This window comes from Lethenteron reissneri, chromosome 2, assembly GCF_015708825.2.
Source record: "Lethenteron reissneri isolate LAM-NWPU_2019-01 chromosome 2, ASM1570882v1, whole genome shotgun sequence".
NCBI classification, from domain to species: Eukaryota; Metazoa; Chordata; class Hyperoartia; order Petromyzontiformes; family Petromyzontidae; genus Lethenteron; species Lethenteron reissneri.
Window position 1 is genome coordinate 11,805,496 of NC_083780.1, and position 15,373 is coordinate 11,820,868.

At 53.8% G+C, this 15,373-nt stretch overlaps 1 protein-coding gene across 1 annotated transcript; it reads left to right on the forward strand.

Moving 5' to 3' along the window:
• The first annotated feature begins 3,493 nt into the window (after positions 1-3,493).
• LOC133341842 (leucine-rich repeat-containing protein 10-like) lies at positions 3,494-9,821 on the forward strand. The gene is made up of 2 exons (XM_061550624.1): positions 3,494-3,538; positions 6,549-9,821. Exons 1-2 carry the CDS (start codon positions 3,494-3,496, stop codon positions 7,224-7,226), a joined length of 723 nt encoding a protein of 240 aa, XP_061406608.1. The 3' UTR covers positions 7,227-9,821.
• Positions 9,822-15,373: the final 5,552 nt, after the last annotated feature.

The following is a 15,373-nucleotide window of genomic DNA, read 5'->3' on the forward strand; positions in this document are numbered from 1 at the left end:
CAAGTGAAAGGGAATTTTGGGTGGTTCAGGGAGTGAGCGAGGAGTGAGTTGGGTGGTTGAGTGAGGAGTGAATGGGTGAGTCAGTGGGTGGTGATTCAGTGGGTGAGTGAGTGGGTGGGTGAGTGAGTGGGTGGGTAAGTGAGTGAGTGGGTGAGTGAGTGGGTGAGTGAGTGGGTGAGTGGATAGGTGAGTTGGTGGGTGAGTCGGTGGGTGGGTGAGTGGGTGAGTGAGTGAGTGGGTGAGTGAGAGGGTGGGTGAGTGGGTGGGTAAGTGAGGAGTGAGTCGGTAGGTGAGTTGGTGGGTGAGTCGGTGGGTGGGTGAGTGAGTGGGTGAATGAGTGGGTGAGTGAGTGGGTGGGTAAGTGAGGAGTGAGTGGGTGAGTGAGTGAGTAGGTGAATCGGTGAGTGAGTCGGTGGGTGGGTGAGTGAGTGAGTGGGTGAGTGGGAGGGTAAGTGAGGTGTGAGTGGGTAGGTGAGTTGGTGGGTGGGTGAGTGGGTGGGTAAGTGAGGAATGGGTGAGTGAGTGGGTGGGTGAATCGGTGAGTGAGTGGGTAGGTGAGTTGGTGGGTGAGTCGGTGGGTGGGTGAGTGAGTGGGTGAGTGAGTGGGTGGGTGAGTCGGTGAGTGAGTCGGCGGGTGAGTGAGTGGGTGAGTGAGTGAGTGGGTAGGTGATTCTGTGGGTGAGTGGGTGGGTAAGTGAGGAGTGAGTGGGTAGGTGAGTCGGTGGGTGAGTCGGTGAGTTTAATTCGCAGGCCCCCACGCCCTAAACAGCTGCGGCCTCCAACTCGCATCATCCACTCCGCCTCTCTGCTGGCCTCTCGGTGCATGCACTACGAAGAAGGGACATTTCCCGAAACGTCGCCTGCTTCATACATTATTTTGTTTTACTTCGAAGGCTACGCGCTGCGGTGTTGTTATCGACGAATGGGAGTTGTTGCCCTTCGTTGTTGCGCTTCGTTGTTGCCCTTCGTTGTTGCGCTCTACGTCGCCCGCGTTGAACAACAGCAGAGGGCGACACTCCCCCACCGATGGGAGAGGGTGTGAGCGGCGCGGGTGTCGATGGGTTTCGCGAATCGCTCCGAGACGGGCGAGCAAAGTTGGCGAGACCGCGTGGAGGGCCTCCACCGCATTAGAAGGTGCAGGCGAAACGGACGGGCTCCCGGTATGCTCTGATTGGGGGGGGGGGGTGATGACCTGCGGCATCGATTGCCACCGATGAGGAACACGTGGACGAGATCGCGCGCTCACGGCAGGGCCGCTCGCGAACAGCACTTGCCACGGCTGCTGTTACTGCTGCTGCTGCTACCACTGCTGGCTGTGTTCAAGGTGCACGTTGATGTTGGATGTGTTCAACGAGGGCAGGAATTCAATAGCGGCAGGATTTCGCCAGTAAGCACCAATCGTTGTTCTGGCGTGATTCCACGTGCAGTGTCATTTTGGAATTTGACCCCCAATAAAAAATTTGACCCCGAGTGTTGACCCCCCCCCACTCGCACACGGCGTGGGGATTTCTCTTCGGGGTGCTTCAGTGTCCTCCTCGTCCTCCCACGTGGTGCAAACGAACGCAGAGACGTCGCGGCAGAGAGAGAGGCACGCGAAGCGGAGACGTCGCGTTGACGGTGAAGACAAGTAAGCGGGGCTTGGGCAAGACGCCTCGTGGTTTCGAACGGGAAGACGACAACACGGAGGCCGAGAACGATGGCGCAGTGGCACCCGAGGGATGGCGGCAGCGTCGGGGAGGAGGCTTTCATCTAGCAGTGGATTTATCCTGGCTGCTAGCGATGGTGTTCCGTTATCCTAGACTCCCTCCCCTCTCCCCCCACTCGCACCCCTGGGTTTTCTCCGGTTACTCCGATTTCCTGCCACACGTAGCGCGGTCATGAATACCACTTTGCAAACGTCCTCGTTACAGGCGGCGCTGAGTGTCCGCTGTCATCATCATCATCGCCAACATCGTGGTCATCGCCACCGCGATCACCATCGTCATCATCAGCAGCAGCAGCGTCATCGTCGTCAACACCACCACCACCACCATCATCATCATCAGTTTGGCAATTATCGTCACATCACTATCATCACCACCACGATCACCAAAGTCATCACCACCATTATCACCACCTCCATCATCACCACCGCTATCATACTCTTAGGTTTTTTTCCGGTAAAGTAACGTAGGTAAAAAATAAAAATAAAATAAAATAATAATTAATTAAAATAACTACATTAAATCACGACGTTTCGGAGGCAACACGCTAGAACAGAGTGCTGATGAGAGCCCACGGGTCAAAGCGACGGCCTGCCAACGTCAACATGCAGGCACCGGTGTTCGTCGTCCGTTCACAGCGCTGAGCCAGTTGGTGGAAATTCCACGTTCTTATGGCAGCGGGGGAGGCGGGGGGGGGGCGACTCTATCCATAGGACAGCCACCGTGTGTCTATGAATCGTGTGTGAGTCTGTGGGTCTCTATGTGGTTCTATGCAGCATACGTATGTTTCGTGGGTTCGATCCCGACCCTGACGTCTGCACATTTGGAGTTTGCGTGGTCTCCCCTGTGGTCGTGTGGATGTTTTTTTTTCTCCGGGTCCTCCAGTTTTTACCTCCGCATTTAGAAACACCACGTGCTCTGGAGTGTCCGGCTGCTATGAATGTCCACGTGATGGGCCGCTACGTTGAGCTATCATTTGTGGCCAGGTCGCTTCTGAAAAAGAGCTGTGTAGGTCAGTGGGGCCTTACCTGGTAGAATTAATAAAACAGTAAAATATCAGCGCGCGTGATTCAATGGATGTCTGTGCGAGTACGTGGGGTCTTTTAAATGTGAGTCTTAAATGTCTTCATGCAAGTCTGTTGTTCGCGATCGAACATCGCGAACAGATTTGCTCAACACTCGTATTCGTCATCATCGTCATCACCACCACCATCGTCATCACCACCATTATCATCATCATCACCACCATCATCATGACCATCATCAACACCATCATTATCACCACCATCATCACCACCATCGTCATCACCACCAACATCATCATCACCACCATCAACATCACCACCACCATCACCACCATCACCACCACCATCATCACCATCACCACCATCACCACCACCATCATCACCACCACCATCACCACCACCATCACCACCATCACCACCACCATCACCACCATCACCACCACCATCACCACCATCACCACCACCATCACCACCATCACCATCGCTGTGTGCGTGCGCCTGGCAGGCTGAGGGGCCGTGCTGGCGGGCGGTAGGGCGATGGGCAACGCGGCGGAGAAGGCGGCAGACGCCCCTCCTCCTCCTCCCCCCGCCTCCTCCTCCTCGCAGCAGCCGCAACAGCCGCAACAGCAGCAGCAGCAGCCGCAACAGCAGCCGCAGCAGCTGCAGCAGCAACAGCAGCAGCAGCAGCCGCAACAGCAGCAGCAGCTGCAGCAGCCGCAGCAGCAGCAGCGCCGGGGCTCCGAGGGGGGCGGCCCCCCCGACGGGATGGTGGACCTCAGCACACGCAGACTGCGCGGGCTGCCCCTGCAGGCGAGTGGCACGACCCCCCCCCCCCAATCCCCCTACCCCCCTACTCACCTACTCCCCTAGCCCCCTACCACCCAACTCACCTAGCCCCCAATCCCCCTACCCCCCAACTCACCTACCCCCTTACCCCCCAACTCACCTACCCCCCAATCCCCCTACCCCCCGACTCACCTACTCCCTAGCCCCTAGCCCCCAACTCACCTAGCCCCCAACCCCCCTACCCCCCAACTCACCTACCCCCTTACCCCCCAACTCACCTACCCCCCAACTCACCTACCCCCCGACTCACCTAGCCCCCAATCCCCCTACCCCCCAATCCCCCTACCCCCCAACTCACCTACTCCTTAGCCACCTACTCCCCTACCCCCATACCCCCTACCCCCCAACTCACCTACCCCCCAACTCACCTACCCCCCAATCCCCCTACCCCCCAACTCACCTACTCCCCTAACCCCCATACCCCCTACTCACCTACCCCCCAATCCCCCTACCCCCCAACTTCCTACTCACCTATCCCCCGACCCCCCTACCCCCCTACCAGCTCGATCGGGTTGCGCGTGGCACCGAAATCGCCTCGAGCCGAAAGAGAGAAGTTCACTCAGCAGCTGAGTTTGCTCTTTTTAGTTTGTCCCGGTAGCCAATGTCACGATTCGCAATGATGATGTTGTTGTTGTTGATGTGCCGGACGTTGCTGCACGTGGACGTGCGCCCGTGAGCCATCGCCTGTGGAGGGAGGGAGGGAGGCAGCAGCCAGGAGGGAGGGGGGTGTTGGTGGATCACCGCGCACACAGAGAGACGCGCGCGGAGCGACCTTCCCGTGTGCGTCGAGGATGAGACGCCGGGCCGCTGGCTCGCCAGGAGAGGGCGGTGCAGCAAATGCGAGCCCCCCCCAACCCCCCCTACCCCCACCCCCTACCCCGCCCCCCCTCCACCCCCCACACCCCCCACCCCACCCCCCCCACCCGCTTCAATTCCGTCTCTCAATGGCAGAGGTGGTGAACCTTTTTTGTCTACCAAGGGCAATTTGGATATTTATAACAACATCATTCGCGGGCCGTACAAAATGATCAACTGAAAAATTAGCCCGTTGTTATATTTGTCTTCTTGGTTCTTTCGGTAAAGTCACGTAGAAGGGAAATAATAAAAATAAAACATAAAATTATTCTCACGACGTTTCGTTATATTTGGTCAAACATTTCATTAAATCGCCCCTAATGCGATGGCTGGAACAGCTTCTCTTTGGCGAGGCGTGTGATGATGTTGCTGCTGCTACTCGCAACTGCTTTTCCAGGTTTGCTCCTAGAGATTCATTGAATTTAGAGTCCCGCCTGCGGTTGCCTTGGCAGGGCCACACCAAATGATTTCGTGGGCCTCGTACGGCCTGCGGGCCGGACGTTCCCCAGCCCTGCTCTATGGGATTCACTAAATCAGCGGTCCTCAAACTTTTTTGGCACCCAGGGACCGGTTTCGTGGAAGACAATTTTTCACGGACCGGGGTGGGGAGGGGAGTTCATCATAGATAGATAGATCGTTTATTGTCATTGTCACCAGTACAACGAAATTTAAAATGCTCACCAGTCAGGGCCTCATTCATAAATTGAAATTAAATAAAACAAGAAAATAAAAATAAAATTAAATGAAAGATAATCAATTTATACTATATATAAAAACAGCCCAAGTATTCCCACATACCCACATAAGGTTACATTTTGTCATTGCACATCTCTATTTCACAGTCAATTGTAAACGCTATTACTTAATAATTAATTAGCATTATTGAGTGTGGTGATCGCTGTAGGATAAAAGCTCTGTTTGAATCTGTTTGTCCTTGTCTTTCCCCCTTTTCAAAGAAGTTCTCCGGCGATGTTTGTTTTTTACTCATTGTTGCTACTAGGGGTTAGAGTTTGTGGACGGCCCCCAAGGGAGTAAAGTGTGGTTTTGTGAAAGTCCTTATGTGCTGTGCGGTACATCGATGCACGTGTGTACACCAGCATGCGATAACGGAGTTGGGCCTGTGGGTCGCTGGCAGGGTTATTGATGAACTGGACTTGTACACCAGCCACGTGGTTAATGGCGACTTGGTTGAGGATTGCTGTGTGTGACACCACGTGCTATTGCATTCTACAGGTAAAGGACCCCAAAGGTTGTTTTTGATCGTTCTAGAAATGTTCTAGACTTGTTCTAGACTTCAAGCTTGGCTTTGAATTGTTAGTTTGTGATATATTCAATAGGAGGGGTTTTAGCACTGTGCACTGTAACGGACGACGTACTGTAATTACGTACTGTATTTGTAACTCTCTAACCCTAATGCTGTTTATCCTATAACCATGCCCATGCACACAGAGTATGACTACTTGCAATGCTATTGAGAATAGAACACATGTACAGTAGTAAGTTGTAGATGGTGACAAGTACAGTACGTATACTGTACACGTCCTTCATTTTGAGTGTGCAACACCTGTCACCCCAATCGCTAAGCCGCCTCTCTCTCCTCCTCCATCACCTCCACGACCATCGTCACCACCTCCTCCACCATTGTCCCCACCACCTCCTCCACCAACTGCTCCACCACCATCACCACCTCCACCATTGTCCCCTCCACCACCTCCTCTACCGCCACCATCACCACCTCCTCCACCATTGTCCCCACTTTCACTGCATCAACCTTCACCACCAACATCACCACCACCTCCAACACCACCACCTCCACCACCTGCTCCACCACCACCTCCACCGTTGTCCCCACCACCACCACCTCCTCCACCATCGTCACCACCACCTCCACGACCATCGTCACCACCTCCACCATTGTCCCCACCACCTCCTCCATCACCCATTATCACCACTTTCACCGCATCAACCTTCACCACCAGCATCACCACCACCTCCAACATCACCACCACCGCCTCCACGATTGCCCCCACCATCACCACCTCCACCGTTGTCCCCACCACCTCCTCCACCACCTCCTCCACCACCGTCACCACCTTCACCGCATTCCCCGCCGCCGTAGGTGTGCGGCTTCCGCAACGTGGTGAAGCTGTACGCCAGCGACAACCTCCTGCGCGACCTCCCGGTCGAGCTCGGCCGCCTCAGCCGCCTGCGCATCCTCGCGCTCGACGCCAACCGCCTGGACGAGCTGCCGCGCTGCGTGTGCGGCCTCGCCTCCCTCTCGCGCCTCTACCTGGGCGGCAACCGCCTGCGCTCGCTGCCCGCCGAGCTGCGCGACCTGCGCGCCCTCCGCTCCCTCTGGATCGACAACAACCGCTTCCGCTCGCTGCCGCCCTCCCTCTGCGAGCTGCCCCAGCTGCGCACGCTCCAGGCGGGCGACAACCGCCTGCGCTCGCTGCCCGACGGCGTCGCGCGGCTGCGCGAACTGCGCGGCATCTGGCTCTATGGCAACCGCTTCACCGAGTTCCCCGACGTGCTGCGGCGCGCCGAGAGCCTCGAGGTCATCGACGTCGACCGCAACGGCATCCGCCGCTTCCCGCCGCTGTCGCGCATGCCCCGTCTCAAGCTGCTCTCGTTCGACCACAACCCCTGCCGCCTGCCGCCCGAGGTGGCCGCACGGGTGACGCTGGTCGGGGAGGCCGAGGGGGCGGTGGGCGGGCGGCCGCTCACGGCGAGGGGCGGCGGCGGCGGCACGGTGGCGCTGGCGGCCGCCGTCACGGAAGATTCCGACGTTCGCTGAGCCCGGCGGGGTTGACCCGGTTTGCTGCCGCCGCCGCCACCACCGCTGCTGCTGCTACTGGTTGTTGTTGTTGTTGTTTTTCTACGACGGCGCGCGTTTGGGGGGTGTCACATTCGGCGAGAGTTTCTAGCAAGTGCCCGGTGGTGTTTCCAGCCCGGTGGTTTTAATGCGAGGTGAACTTTCATTGTGACGGCACACGATGAGCAAACACCGCGGTCAACCCCCATACGGTTTATAAGCCCGTATTCTTGTACAGGTAAATTGAGTGTTCAGGGCCATTCGCCTCAAGAACCGTTTCAATACGGGCAAAACAAAATGACGCGTCTATTTGTTTGTGTTTCTCCCCTTGTGATGGGACTTTATAGGATGAACGTTGAGATTTAAAAGGGGCACGGGATGACCAACAAGGTCTGAATTGGTCTGTAATAAGGTAGGGGCACTGATAAGGGGTTGACAGGTATGGATGAGGCAGTCCCGCGATTAGTTTGGCGGCCATTTTTGTCCTTCGTCACAATTCCTGCGAAAATTCCTGCATTAGTTTCGACCTTTCGAGGTCTCATCAGCAGAGTGAGCATTGTTGAATATGTCTTGCTGGAGGTACCGGAGGTTTGCCGGTGAGAGCACTCCGTCTTTAAGATGTGCTCAAGTCTCCCGAGATACCATCGGTAGGCCAGGGTTCCGGGTTGTTATTCGTGCTTTCGAGGTCCCTGACTCTCTGTTCACAATCAACAAGGACCTTAATTTTAACACACGACCAATATTATCCATAATAGAGGTTTTTTTTTTTGGAAGAGAGGGGTTTAACGACACATTTATATTTAAGCGATCGAACGTCCCAAAAAAAGACCTCTATTAAGGACCTTCATGATGGCGGGCAGGCCTGGGGTAAAACCTGGGCCCGAACCTTCGCCTGCTAGCGATATCGTAGTATCCGGCCAAAGCGCGAAGATGAAATGCTCGACCCGCTGTTTGTCGCGCAACAACAAAATAAGAAGCAATATGGCACAGAGGCACTCGTCAGCGTGCAACTTGCGAAGCGTGTGGCGCGGTTTACGAAGAATAGCCAGAGTTTACACTATGAGACCTCTCCTTTACCAGTGGCAAAATATAGTAGTAGGTTTTTACCCTTTAAACTGGTACAAAAACTGACACCTTTATACAAGGCATCATGTTTTCAATAACCACAACACAAGCAGTCAAAATGCAAACAAAAAGAAACAACTCTGATAGTGATAATGAAATGCACTGTCCTTGAAGTTGATTGGTCCACACCCGAGACAGCTTTCCTTAGAGCCTAGTCTCCATTGGTGTTGGACCAGATGACACCAAAAGGCGTGCTTGTGTTGTGGTTATTGCAAACATGATGCCTTGTATAAAGGTGTCAGTTTTGTACCAGTTTAAAGGGTAAAACCTTCTACTATAATAGCCAGAGTTTCCACATCGAACTGGAAGCGCGTTTAAGTCCATCGGACGAATTGGTCTTCCAGTTCGAATAGCTATGCAGCAGGCATTTGTATCAGTGGGAACACTCCGGAGTGGTTTCGACATTTATGGGTCTCAGCAGCAGCAGCAGTCAGACCTTCTGGGGTTTCTTTTTTGTTGTGCCAGATGTTATTGGCAAGAGCGCTCGCCCCCTTCATCGCTAAGGCGGGGTTGGTTAGAGGTTCCGTTCGGTACAACAAGCAATGCAATGCAAGTTCATTCTCCACCTGTTGTTGTGTGGCGGTCAGCTTATATCATGACTTACAGCTGCCCCCCATCCCCTTCTCATTCAACTGTCCTCTGTTGGAGGCCAGCCTCATGCCATGTCGGTTGTAGGGGGGGGGTGGGGGGTGTTTGACCATACTTCATACTTCACCTGGCCACTGCTGGTTTGGAGAGGTGGGTTTCTTGTGGGCTGCCCCGGGATCAACTGTGTATAAAATATATAAATGTATACATTGTGTAAATAGATATTATAGAATGTTATATTTATTTATTTATTCCTGCCATTTAAACCTGCCAAAAAATACCACCAGTCCGTATGCTCAGGCAATCGGGCCGTCCCATATTTCAAAATCGCTTGCGTAGATTCCATTAGAACACGGGTAAACAACGCCGTGATATCACTTAAACACGAGCCACTCGATGTAAGTGTTTAGTTACTTTCACTTAAGAAAAAAAGGTTCACTCAACAAGTATTTTAACTTCGAAAGAAGAAACACGTCACGCATTTATTTTGAACACGACCAGATCTAAATCCCCGCACAACTTCAAATCGTCACCCGTGCTGCTCCACAACAGCGCAGACGCGATAGTTAAAATCGGAGCCGTCCCAAGGGTACACGGCGAATCGGGCCGACCGCCCTGGGCCCCGCGCTTTGGGGGGAGGGGGGGCGGTGGCGAGTGGGGTGCGCTTTTCGACGTCACGGTGTCAAATGGAATGTTTCCGATTTTTGGTGTGTGAGTTTCCCCGGGCTTCGCACTTACCCCCCCCCCCCCATCCTCGCCCTAGGGACGGCTTTGGTTATAATCGACTGTTATCGATCTGCATCATCGATCTGCATCATCGATCGTTATACAGCCGATTCGGTGGTGAGAGGCGGGGTGCAATGGGCGAAACTGCCCCCCGCCCCCCCACCTTGGAATGTTCTCTACTCGCCACTCGCAGTGTCTGCACCAGCGAGCTGAGTAGGGGGGGGGGGGGTACGGGAGGTGATGAGAGTGGGGAGGGATGGGGGAGCGTCACGATTTCACTCGATAATTTATTTCACTTTGACTCGTTTGCGTGCCGTCTCCTTTGTATTTGTCCATCTCGTTTGCACCGTCTTCGAGAGCCTCTCCTGCCTCCTTTGATATCGCAAGAGGCCCGCGTGGCTCTGTCGGGCGAGACGGAGGAATCCGATTCCATCCCTCGTGCCCTGTCCATCGCGACATCGCGAAAGGTGGCGGCGTCGTCATAGGCGGCGGCTTCATCCAGCAGTGGATTAGCCATGGCCCACGACGATGATGATGATGATGAGCACGATGAGGGTGATCGTTTGCCAATGTTACATTTGGGACAATGGGGCCAGGTCGTGAAAAGGAGGCAACAAACTAGATGGGTGGGGGGGAGCGAAATCGATACGAATCCAAACGGAACCATTGGGGGGAGGTCAGGTCTTCATCCAGCAGTCGATTGACCATGACCCCTGATGACGACGACGACGATGATGATGATGGTGGTGAATTATTGTTTAAAACGCAGAATATCCTGTTCAAAGTTTACACAAAATATATAACTTTATATACTACGTATGAATATAGATTGATATATACAAAGCGTCTAGCCGGAATGCACCCACATCTCAGAAGCTAAGCAGGGCTTGAGCCTGGAACAGCGCTTGTGTGTGAGCGAGCAGCGGCATGCATCACAGGTGCTATAGGCTACTGGCCGGGCAGCGTTGTCAGTAGCGGCAGAGGGCAGTGCATGAAACCCAGTTGTGCTGTACTCCTATGCTCCCCCCGCGTGTATCCCTCGCCCCCGCCTTCACCGTCAAGCCCGCACTGACCAGCGTGGGGATGTATGGTCAACTAGCCTCTATCGAGCAGTGGAGTGCCAACAAGGGCTGTCCGTGTACACACATGGAGTAGAGTGTGAGCGAGAGAGACACACCGCCACGTTGACTGTGAAGACAGCTGGACACGTGAGGGCGAGAAGGGGACGACGATGATGATGGTGACGATGATGATGATGACGAGGATGATGGTGACGATGGTGACGATGATGAGGAAGGTGATGACGATGGTGATGATGGTGATGATGATGGTGACGATGATGACGAGGATGATGGTGACGATGATGACGATGGTGATGATGACGATGATGATGGTGATGACGATGATGATGGTGACGATGATGACAGTGATGACGATGGTGATGATGACGACGATAATGAAGGTGATGACGATGATGACGGTGACGATGAAGGTGATGATGATGATGATGGTGACGATGATGATGGTGACGATGATGACGATGGTGGCGATGATGACGATGTTGATGGTGACGATGATGATGATGACGATGGTGACGGTGATGACGACGATGGTGACGATGATGATGGTGACGATGGTGATGACGATGATGATGATGGTGACGATGATGACGATGATCATGATGATGGTGATGGCGGTCGAGACTTAACGACTCGCCCCGAGATGGCAACGCCTTGGGGGAGGAGGGGAGACAGGCCTTCATCCAGCAGTGGATCGATGACCGCTGACGATGACAGCGATACGTGTGCGCACTCAACACTTGATGCTATCCGCATGCCGTGTGCTTGGTGAGACACATCGTGCCATTTGGATAAACACGAATTACATTTTATTTTTTGGTAAAAAAAAGTCATTACGATTGTGTCCTGCAGTGTTGCAAACCGTGCGTGCGCGACTCGATATTTGTACCAAGGTAGCTTTGGATAATAATTATATAAAAATACTATAGAGCATATCTGCAATTATAAATATAAGATGATATGGCAAAGATGAATAATCCTGATATTTATTTTCATACGTTGCGTCATCCGCGATCTTCATTTGGAATCTCGATCGATTCTATTCCGAAGACGACGACGATGTGGATGATGATATCGATGATGATGATGATTATGATGATGATATATTATTTTTAGTACATGTTAATTTCTACTCGTGGCTCTCGAATTTGGATGGATCTGGTACGCCCAAGATTGTAAATATTAACGGGTTGTTTTTTTTTTAATCACTTTGTTCATTTAACGTAACCGGCGATGTCCCTGGCCTAAAAAGGAGAGAGAAAGAGCGAGATAATTACGACTCAGTTGATTCGATCGTCGATTATTTCAGCAGAAATATACGACCGCTAATTAAAAAGGGAAAAAAGAAAATCCCCATCACCCGCTCCATTTACAAATTCACAGCTATACGTAATTGCTCACTCCTTCGCCAAGCCGCATTGACCAGCGTGGTGAAGTATGGTCAACCCCACCCAGCAATGCGAATGACAACGCCACAATTGGTCGATCGGCAAGACGCACGGTGGGGTAAAGTGTGGGTACTGCTTACCTCTTCGTCCCATTATGGAAGAGTAGGCCAAAGCGCCCTCTGAAAGGTTCACCGGTGCTCCCTCCTCGTGGTTGAAGGCTCATCGGCAAGCGGTGGAATTGCCAAGAAATTGCAGGGATGCGCCTTTACCCATTCGTCTCGTGGTGGAATCCTGACGGCGTCTTCCCTGCCAGCATGAGCATGGGGGGGCTGCGCTCATTTGTTGGCAGGCAAAGCCATCATCGGTGCCACTTTCATTATCCTCATGATATGGACCACGTCCATCCAACCAATCCTGACAACTCGCGTTCGTACAAATCCCCTGGCTTTGTCTGGAGGCCTGAGCATGCATTACTACTTTCTCTCACTGTGGTTACAGACATCACGGGATTCACAATAAACTCGGTTGCTGTTGGCGACGGACAGTAATGGACACATCTGATTTCGTAACAAGTGAAAGGGAATTTTGGGTGGTTCAGGGAGTGAGCGAGGAGTGAGTTGGGTGGTTGAGTGAGGAGTGAATGGGTGAGTCAGTGGGTGGTGATTCAGTGGGTGAGTGAGTGGGTGGGTGAGTGAGTGGGTGGGTAAGTGAGTGAGTGGGTGAGTGAGTGGGTGAGTGAGTGGGTGAGTGGATAGGTGAGTTGGTGGGTGAGTCGGTGGGTGGGTGAGTGGGTGAGTGAGTGAGTGGGTGAGTGAGAGGGTGGGTGAGTGGGTGGGTAAGTGAGGAGTGAGTCGGTAGGTGAGTTGGTGGGTGAGTCGGTGGGTGGGTGAGTGAGTGGGTGAATGAGTGGGTGAGTGAGTGGGTGGGTAAGTGAGGAGTGAGTGGGTGAGTGAGTGAGTAGGTGAATCGGTGAGTGAGTCGGTGGGTGGGTGAGTGAGTGAGTGGGTGAGTGGGAGGGTAAGTGAGGTGTGAGTGGGTAGGTGAGTTGGTGGGTGGGTGAGTGGGTGGGTAAGTGAGGAATGGGTGAGTGAGTGGGTGGGTGAATCGGTGAGTGAGTGGGTAGGTGAGTTGGTGGGTGAGTCGGTGGGTGGGTGAGTGAGTGGGTGAGTGAGTGGGTGGGTGAGTCGGTGAGTGAGTCGGCGGGTGAGTGAGTGGGTGAGTGAGTGAGTGGGTAGGTGATTCTGTGGGTGAGTGGGTGGGTAAGTGAGGAGTGAGTGGGTAGGTGAGTCGGTGGGTGAGTCGGTGAGTTTAATTCGCAGGCCCCCACGCCCTAAACAGCTGCGGCCTCCAACTCGCATCATCCACTCCGCCTCTCTGCTGGCCTCTCGGTGCATGCACTACGAAGAAGGGACATTTCCCGAAACGTCGCCTGCTTCATACATTATTTTGTTTTACTTCGAAGGCTACGCGCTGCGGTGTTGTTATCGACGAATGGGAGTTGTTGCCCTTCGTTGTTGCGCTTCGTTGTTGCCCTTCGTTGTTGCGCTCTACGTCGCCCGCGTTGAACAACAGCAGAGGGCGACACTCCCCCACCGATGGGAGAGGGTGTGAGCGGCGCGGGTGTCGATGGGTTTCGCGAATCGCTCCGAGACGGGCGAGCAAAGTTGGCGAGACCGCGTGGAGGGCCTCCACCGCATTAGAAGGTGCAGGCGAAACGGACGGGCTCCCGGTATGCTCTGATTGGGGGGGGGGGTGATGACCTGCGGCATCGATTGCCACCGATGAGGAACACGTGGACGAGATCGCGCGCTCACGGCAGGGCCGCTCGCGAACAGCACTTGCCACGGCTGCTGTTACTGCTGCTGCTGCTCTACCACTGCTGGCTGTGTTCAAGGTGCACGTTGATGTTGGATGTGTTCAACGAGGGCAGGAATTCAATAGCGGCAGGATTTCGCCAGTAAGCACCAATCGTTGTTCTGGCGTGATTCCACGTGCAGTGTCATTTTGGAATTTGACCCCCAATAAAAAATTTGACCCCGAGTGTTGACCCCCCCCCACTCGCACACGGCGTGGGGATTTCTCTTCGGGGTGCTTCAGTGTCCTCCTCGTCCTCCCACGTGGTGCAAACGAACGCAGAGACGTCGCGGCAGAGAGAGAGGCACGCGAAGCGGAGACGTCGCGTTGACGGTGAAGACAAGTAAGCGGGGCTTGGGCAAGACGCCTCGTGGTTTCGAACGGGAAGACGACAACACGGAGGCCGAGAACGATGGCGCAGTGGCACCCGAGGGATGGCGGCAGCGTCGGGGAGGAGGCTTTCATCTAGCAGTGGATTTATCCTGGCTGCTAGCGATGGTGTTCCGTTATCCTAGACTCCCTCCCCTCTCCCCCCACTCGCACCCCTGGGTTTTCTCCGGTTACTCCGATTTCCTGCCACACGTAGCGCGGTCATGAATACCACTTTGCAAACGTCCTCGTTACAGGCGGCGCTGAGTGTCCGCTGTCATCATCATCATCGCCAACATCGTGGTCATCGCCACCGCGATCACCATCGTCATCATCAGCAGCAGCAGCGTCATCGTCGTCAACACCACCACCACCACCATCATCATCATCAGTTTGGCAATTATCGTCACATCACTATCATCACCACCACGATCACCAAAGTCATCACCACCATTATCACCACCTCCATCATCACCACCGCTATCATACTCTTAGGTTTTTTTCCGGTAAAGTAACGTAGGTAAAAAATAAAAATAAAATAAAATAATAATTAATTAAAATAACTACATTAAATCACGACGTTTCGGAGGCAACACGCTAGAACAGAGTGCTGATGAGAGCCCACGGGTCAAAGCGACGGCCTGCCAACGTCAACATGCAGGCACCGGTGTTCGTCGTCCGTTCACAGCGCTGAGCCAGTTGGTGGAAATTCCACGTTCTTATGGCAGCGGGGGAGGCGGGGGGGGGGCGACTCTATCCATAGGACAGCCACCGTTGGCTTCCCCACAAAAGTGGGACTCGTTTTAACGACCCAGGAGGGGGGCGGGAGGGATGATGGGCTGAGTCAACCGCCCTCAACCAGGATGTGAATTCGCGAACTTCCGATCGCGAGCCGCTCGCTCTACTCGCTCAGCCACCACGAGGCCGGATTCTAGAAATAAATATTAAGATTTTGTTGTTGTTGTTGTTGTTTAAATCAGATTCAGAGGCGCGGCGATTA

Excerpts from the sequence above, each read along its gene's own strand:
- LOC133341842 (XM_061550624.1), top strand. The coding sequence starts at position 3,494 with ATGGTGGACCTCAGCACACGCAGACTGCGCGGGCTGCCCCTGCAG. Across the intron at positions 3,539-6,548 it reads TGCGCGGGCTGCCCCTGCAG|GTGTGCGGCTTCCGCAACGT; the intron begins GCGAGTGGCACG and ends CCGCCGCCGTAG.